Source organism: Pipistrellus kuhlii, unplaced genomic scaffold, assembly GCF_014108245.1.
Source record: "Pipistrellus kuhlii isolate mPipKuh1 unplaced genomic scaffold, mPipKuh1.p scaffold_m20_p_1, whole genome shotgun sequence".
Taxonomy (NCBI): domain Eukaryota; kingdom Metazoa; phylum Chordata; class Mammalia; order Chiroptera; family Vespertilionidae; genus Pipistrellus; species Pipistrellus kuhlii.
The window spans coordinates 50,472,470-50,479,777 of NW_023425404.1; the positions used below are offsets into that span (position 1 = coordinate 50,472,470).

Here is a 7,308-nt window from a genome sequence, read left to right on the forward strand (position 1 = left end):
CTGGACCCAGGTCATCCTCAGGTGAAAAGAGGGGAAGCTGGCCGGGGCTCCTCCCCTTCCCCACCAGAGAGCACTCAGGGAGAGCAGGTGGGGTTTTCCTGTCCCACAGGGGCAGGACAGAGAGCTGGGAGGCTGAAGACACCGATAGCAGCTGCAGAAAAGATGCCTCGTGAGCTCGGGGAGCTGTGCGCTAGGCTGTTCAAAGGACGCTCAGCTCCAGAATCAGCATTAGACGAGGCCCAGGCACAACAGTCTTCTCCTCCCCGCTCCTGCCTCTCAGGGCCCTCAGGCCAAGAGGCATCCCTGAGCTCCCTGAACAGCGGCCCCAGCTCTCCATCAGGGACAGTCTGGTGCCATTCAGCCTCTTTCCAGTCGGGGCTAAAACCAGGCCCAGGACACGAAGGCAGGAATGGCACCATCTTTAACAAATGTGGCCAAAACTATAAACAGAAAGAAAAACAAGGGCGCGCTGATACAGAGGGCCTACTCACGTTCCTTTTGCCCCCCCAGGCCTGGAGTCCCTCCGGGACAGCGCCCATTCCACCCCCGTGCGTTCCTCCTCCCACGGGGACACCTTCCTGCCTCACGTGAGGAGCAGCCGGGCAGACAGCAACGAGCGAGTCGCCGTGATCGCGGACGAGGCCTACAGCCCTGCAGACAGCATGCTGCCCACCCCCGTGGCCGAGCACAGCCTGGAGCTGATGCTGCTGTCCCGGCAGATCAACGGGGCCACCTGCAGCATCGAGGAGGAGAAGGAGTCCGAGGCCAGCACCCCCACGGCTGCCGAGGTGGAGGCCCTCGGGGGAGAGCTGAGGGCCCTGTGCCAGGGGCACGGCAGGCCGGAGGAGGAACAGGTGAATAAGTTTGTTTTAAGTGTCCTCCGTTTGCTCCTTGTGACCATGGGACTCCTCTTTGTTTTGCTCCTCCTCCTGATCATCCTTACCGAGTCTGACCTTGACATTGCCTTTTTCCGAGATATCCGTCAGACCCCCGAGTTCGAGCAGTTCCACTATCAATACTTTTGTCCCCTCAGGCGATGGTTTGCCTGCAAAATCCGCTCAGTGGTGAGCCTGCTCATTGACACCTGAGAAGACAGGACTTCTCCCAATAACTAGCCAGGTGGACCCCGGAGCCCGGCTACCCCTTCCCAGCAATGGGACCCATCGCGGAACCATCGGCACATGCACCACGTCCTCCTTTCATGACTCAAAGTCCGCAGCCTGGGAGGCTTGTTTCCCAGGAGCAGAAGGGGATGGGCTCATGGCCTGTCTACACAAACTGGGGAAGCTCATTTCCTTCAGAGGTCCTCTCGAGAAAGGCTCGGCGACTCCGTTTCTCATCCTCCCCAATATGCAGGATAACTTTTGGCTTTGAATTTTGATTTTTTCATAGATGTGTATTATTTTGAAAGTATCAAATAAAAATAATTTATTTTATTATGACTGATTACCACGGTAGTGTCACCTCGCAGATGGGACACTAGCTGAAGCCTAGAGAGCTGTCGTCTTCTGTCTTCTGCAGGAGCTTTCCTACTGGGCTCCAGCAGGCTCACCGCGGCAGCTTCTGCGGGGCAGATCCGGGGTCTGGACAGTGAATACGTCTAAGTTTCCTGGCCAGACAGAGCTTTTTTTTAAAAAAAGTAAACATCCATGTAGAACGATTAAATGAAAAGTTGCTTCTTATGATGGTCTGAGTTGGATTTTCTTTTCCTTTTGTTTTTGTTTTTTTCAAATCTGAGCAGAGTGGGCATCTGAAGGGACCACCGCTACAGCAGCAGCAGCAGCAGGGGTGGGGTAAGTCTGTCCCCTTAGACTAGATCCTAGTGGGCGTCACCATGAGTTTTGTATAATGAACTTGATTTCTGTGATTTTTTTTTTCCCTGAAAGAACCTCAAGACTTTTATAGTGCGCCAGAGACACTAGATGAAGTGAGTCGTCCCAGTCATAGAACTGTCAGAAATGTTAGACAAAACGTAGTTAACAGAAACCAGAGCTAAGGTACCTGAGAGACTGTTGAGATTCAGAGAGCAGTGCTTATTTTGTACAATCCCCGCAAAAAGACAAAATACTAAAAGACTATTTCAACATATATTTTAACAACAAAATGTTATTTTCTTATCAATTCATATTTTGTTTTTACTGTATGGATTAAGAAAATAGAGCCTGATGAACTAAACGATGCAAGAAAGAAACTGATCCTGAGAATGAAAAGCTTCAGAAAATAGAATTCCAAGATCAACAAACAGCCTTGGAAGGAACCAGTAAAATAATCTCTTTAAATAGGAGTTCTACGAGATGCCTGCTGAGAAAGAAGGTGAACGTGGCAGAGACCAACACTAGATGTAGAAATACTGCCCCCTAGGGACCGCCTCTGCATCAGAAAAATAGAAATTAGTTGTAGGAAAGAGCACCTGCCATCCTTGGTGAGGGAAGCGGTGGAAGCGCAGCAGGAAAGGGTGAGTGTGGTGTCCGAGGCCCAAGCTCGGTATCTATTACACACACTCACACACAAGAGCTTGTTTCATCTCAGGGAGAGATGTCTAAGTCACCTGAGGTCTGCAGCATCGAGGAGAAGGAGTCTGAGGCCAGCCATGCCCCTGTCACAGGGGCCTCCACGTCTACAGCAGATGGTCAGTGGACAATTCCTGGGACCCACACAACAATGGAGCAACTGCCCTAAGGTGTTGGGCAGCCCCAAATGCAGAACAGAGTGAATCACTGTTAGGTCTGCTCGTCCCTAGTTTGTCCCCTGAGTTGGCAGAATCGTGTCCATGAATGCAAACAGCCTTGGAATAAATGGTTTTCCTTTTTTGGGGAGAAGGGGGAGATGTGGAGGAGGTATATAATTTTAAATGTCCATTCAACTAGACCAAGTTTGGTAAGCTGCTTCTTCAAGGTGCCAGATGGTAATTTTTTGTTTTGCTTTGTTTTGTGGGCCATAGTCTATGGCAGCTATTGAAGTCTGCCGTCGTAGCACAAAAACAGCCAAAGGTAATACTTAAATGAAGGAACATGGCTGTGTTCCAAGAAACCTTTTCATTTATAAAAAGAGAGTGAGCTGAATTTGGCCCACAAGCCATAATTTGCCAACCCTAATCTATACAATAAGACTGCTCCTTATCGCGATGTTAGCAGAAAGCGGGTCGGCTCTGCTCCCGTTCCTGGCATGTGCTCAGGATCCAGGACCGCTTCCCAGCGGAGGCACCGGGCTTGCTTGTTTAAAGGGTGCTCGCACAACCAACCAGCAAAGAGAGGTCTAAGGCCGAGATGTGCAAGGCCAAGTACCGGGATGCTGAAACACAGCCAGAGGCTAAGAATGGAAGGGCTTGTCTCATCATTTCCATACCAGCAACAATCTGGGCAGGATTACAAACATCTATTTACCAAGTGACAAGACAAACTGAGGGAGATCCTAGGAAAGATTAGGGGGATCACTTAGGATCAACGAGCCACTGCCACTTAGCTTTCTTTAGTACAGAACTAAAGCGGGGGGGAAAGTAGACTTAAGGATGAAAAAGCTGTCGGGAGATAGCAGGCTGGTTTTAACCTGGATATATCTACTGTCTTATGCACCAGAGCAGATTACCTTTTAGTGTAGTGTTCCTACCTCAGTCTGTAGAATACGGTGTTTCTATGCAGTGAGGGATAGCCTCGACTCTGACCATTCATATCCACATTAAAGAAAGACGCAGTGTCCCAGTTCCTGGTACATTACTTGTGTCTAGAGTTCTAACAATACAATAGTCCATACCAATTCCGAATTTTTCCTCTCTGAATAGAATCTTTCAGGTTCTTTTTTTTTCCAGGGCTTATCCCAGAAAATACATATAGAAAAGTTTCCTTCAATTTGCTTTTCAAATAGTGCTTGAATAGCAAACCTCCTTTGTTGGTGACTAATCTTTTTTTGGTATCTCCTCATCATTAAAAATTGCTCAAGTTTTTAACCTGCTTTTTCTGTGCTCCACTATGTCTCCCATTTCCTCTTAATTAGTTTGATCTCACTGTAGAAAAAGCAATGGTTTCCATGGCTTCATCTATCAGAGGAAATAAAACTCTTACTAACGAATAGTGTGCTGCATCTTTAAGCAGTAGACGGTAAACTACCTGCAAATGTGAATTTCTTAGTTTCATTAAAAATATATATAGTTGCTAAACTTTCGTGTGCCAAAAATTCTAAGTTACATTCTCCTTCAAAGCAATGTACTTTTTTCTACCTATTCAGTATGTAGTTAGCATAAAATCATTGGTGCCATGAAAATTATTTTTAAACTTAAATAAATATTTAAATATCATAGAAGAGTGGACTCTTTTTTAACTTATACCATGTCTCACTTTATCCTCAAAGTTACCAACACATAAACAAAAGGGTACCAGTGGGATTTACAAAGCTGAATGCCACTTGCGATTGGAATCAAAATAGCTATTTTGCTTATAATCCGCTTCCCAAAGTAAATGCTATTAGGAACGTAGAAGCTGTAAGTGTGAAATAATTTGAAAGGAAAATTGTACTCTTTTTTCTGATGAGGAAAACCAAGAAGTGATTTTCCCAAGGTTACACAGTCTTAGAGCCCAAAGAAGAACCCAGACAGTCCAGCTTCGAGTAAGAGGAAGGACCGAAAACATTTCCTATGAAAGGAACAGAATGATGTGACCACTACAGTAGCAAACCTTGTATTTACAACTTACAAAATATGTTCCCTATGGCATTATCTCACCCAATAATGTATTATAATAACAATCACTCTGTGGCTAAAAAAAACTGGTAATGGTCTTCTAAATTCCATAAGGATAAAAGGTGAACCGAGGGTTCATTCTGCTAGCTTATTGACTTCCTGTTTTCAACTCCACCTGCCCTCCAACCCTCCATTCTCCTGCAGATCATCTGCATAAAGCACTGATGAAACTATGCCACTTAGCCTCCAAAATTTCAGACAGCCCCATTACTTACCTATAAAATAATACCTATGATCCCCTTTTCCCGGTGGAAGGTTATTAAAAAAAAAAAAAAAAAAAAAAAAAGTCTTTGCTTAAAGTGACCTGAAGAATAAAAACCGTAAGAAAAAACCACCATAAGGACCAATGGATGTGGGTGGTTTCCCAGATCCTACAGATTTACAGCAGCTACCCTATCACACACCCTTTCAGGGCTCTGGAATCCCCTCCCCCTGCTTAGGATTCCTCAGCCATACCAAAGCCCCTCTGCACCTGAGCATACTTCTGATGTTAGTTCACGAACATGCTTCCTCTACACACCCCTACAACTTGCTGATCAAGCGGACAAACTGGCAAAAAGGTACTTTAAAACTTTTCCTCTTCATCAGCTTCCATTTTAGGAAAAGATACCTTAAAATGTTTTTTTCCTGCCCTAGCCAGTTTGGTTCAGTGGATAGAGTGTCAACCTGTGGACTGAAAGGTTTAATTTCTGGGTTGCATGCTCAGTCCCTAGAAGGTGTGCAGAAGCAGCTAATCAATGATTTTCTCTCATCATTGATGTTTCTTTCTCCCTCTCCCTTCCTCTCTGAAATCAATAAAAATATACTTATAAAATGTTTTATTCCTCACTCTGTGCTAAATGTTACCTTCCTCACAAAACTTCACCTTTTCATTTGAAAATCCAAACATTTATATCCAAATGAACCACAATATTGTTTTCTGGTGTTTGGAACTAAGACTCAGTTATAGCTATCAAACTCAGTTCTAGCTATCAATGCTGAAGGAAACATTTCTTAAAAGATCTCTTTGTACACACAAAAAAGTACTAAGACAGAAGGGACAGCTAAATAAACAGGACGCCTAAGTTTTTGGAATCTGAGGTGAGAGGGCATATATTTCTTGCTCTTGGGTTTGATACAAAAGGCACATGTGTCTGCCCTCCCCACCTTCCCATGTACTATATACTGGATGAAAGAATTGAAATATTTGTTTCCACAGCCCTAAGCTTCCCTGCTTTCCTGGAGAACTGTTTTTTAACATATTTTTTAATTAATTAATTTAATATATATATTTAAAATTAATTCAAAGAGATAGAAACATCCATGAGAGAGAATCATTGATCGGCTGCCTCCTGCACAGCCCCTATTGGAGATCGAGCCCACAACCTGGGCATGTGCCCTTGACCAGAATCAAACCCAGGATCCTTCAGTCTGCAGGCCAACACTCTCTCCACTGAGCCAAAATGGCTAGGGCCTGGAGAACTTAAAGTCTTCCTTATGGAAAGGAAAGTCAAAGGCCAAAATACTAAAAGAGGAATAAGCAACTCAGATTCTATTAATTCCTCATCATTTACAGTCTCTCCTGGACTGATCAAGTCTGTCCACCCAAAATGCGAATTCTCTCCTTCCTCCTTAAAGTAAAAAAACAAAAAAAGCAACCACCAATAAAACGCCGGTTATCTCAAAGGAAATAAGTGAAATTCAGAGCTTCTACATTTAAGAGATATCATAAAGGCAAACTTACAAAAAGGGACTGAACAGAGAGAGAGCAATGATAATACACAAATATTTACAGAAGCCACAAAGCTTTAAGCAAATCTCTGGGAGAAATACCCTTCACAACAGACTGCAGTTTAAGGATGTCCTAAGGGAAACAATTTTCTTTTATGTGCTTCCTAGAATTAAACAATTACTCCGTTACAGAATTTATGCCTGAGTAACAAGTCCCCACTCTCTTTCCTTCCTTTGTTGCCTCAAGAAGAAAGAACCCTATTAAGTGAAATTGAATATAAATGGCACAGTTCATGAAGCTACAATGGCAAAAGGAAAAACATAAATATTGGGTCGGCAACTAAGTAATTGCGGGTTTCACACATATATGGCTTCAGGTGAATTTTTAGGTTTGCAGACGTAGTACAAATGTAAAACACATTTTGTTATTTGATAGTTGGCTATTCAGCTGTTAATCAGTAAAAAAAAAAGTGTTTTGATCTGTTTTGTAGTTTTCGTTTGGCGTTCGTTGAAAAATGGAAAATCAAAAGGAACATTTTCGTCATATTTTGCTTTTTTATTTCCGCAAAGGGAAAAACGCATCGCAAGCTCATAAAAAGTTATGTGCTGTTTATGGTGACAAAGCCTTAAAAGAACAGCAGTGTCAAAATTGGTTTGCCAAATTTCGTTCTGGTGATTTTTCACTCAAAGATGAAAAACGCTCTGGTCGTCCAGTTGAAGTTGATGACGCCCTAATCAAAGCAATAATCAATTCGGACTGTCACAGTACAACACGTGAGATTGCAGAGAAGCTTCATGTATCACATACATGCATTGAAAATCACTTAAAACAACTTGGCTATGTTCAAAAACTCGATACATGGGTT

At 43.5% G+C, this 7,308-nt stretch overlaps 1 protein-coding gene across 5 annotated transcripts in view; it reads left to right on the forward strand.

Moving 5' to 3' along the window:
* Positions 1-2,601, forward strand: part of FRMD5 (FERM domain containing 5) — a 263,050-nt gene extending 260,449 nt beyond the window's left edge. Inside the window, exons 14-16 of one of the 5 annotated variants that reach the window (XM_045583148.1) lie at positions 511-854; positions 1,742-1,797; positions 2,153-2,601. In XM_045583148.1, coding sequence (XP_045439104.1) covers positions 511-854; positions 1,742-1,797; positions 2,153-2,159 — 407 coding nt within the window. In that variant the 3' untranslated portion in view covers positions 2,160-2,601. Of the gene's footprint in view, positions 1-510; positions 1,683-1,741; positions 2,052-2,152 lie in introns of those variants that run through there. The other 4 variants (XM_036443779.2, XM_036443770.2, XM_036443789.2 and 1 more) reach the window with 4 other exon arrangements.
* Positions 2,602-7,308: the final 4,707 nt, after the last annotated feature.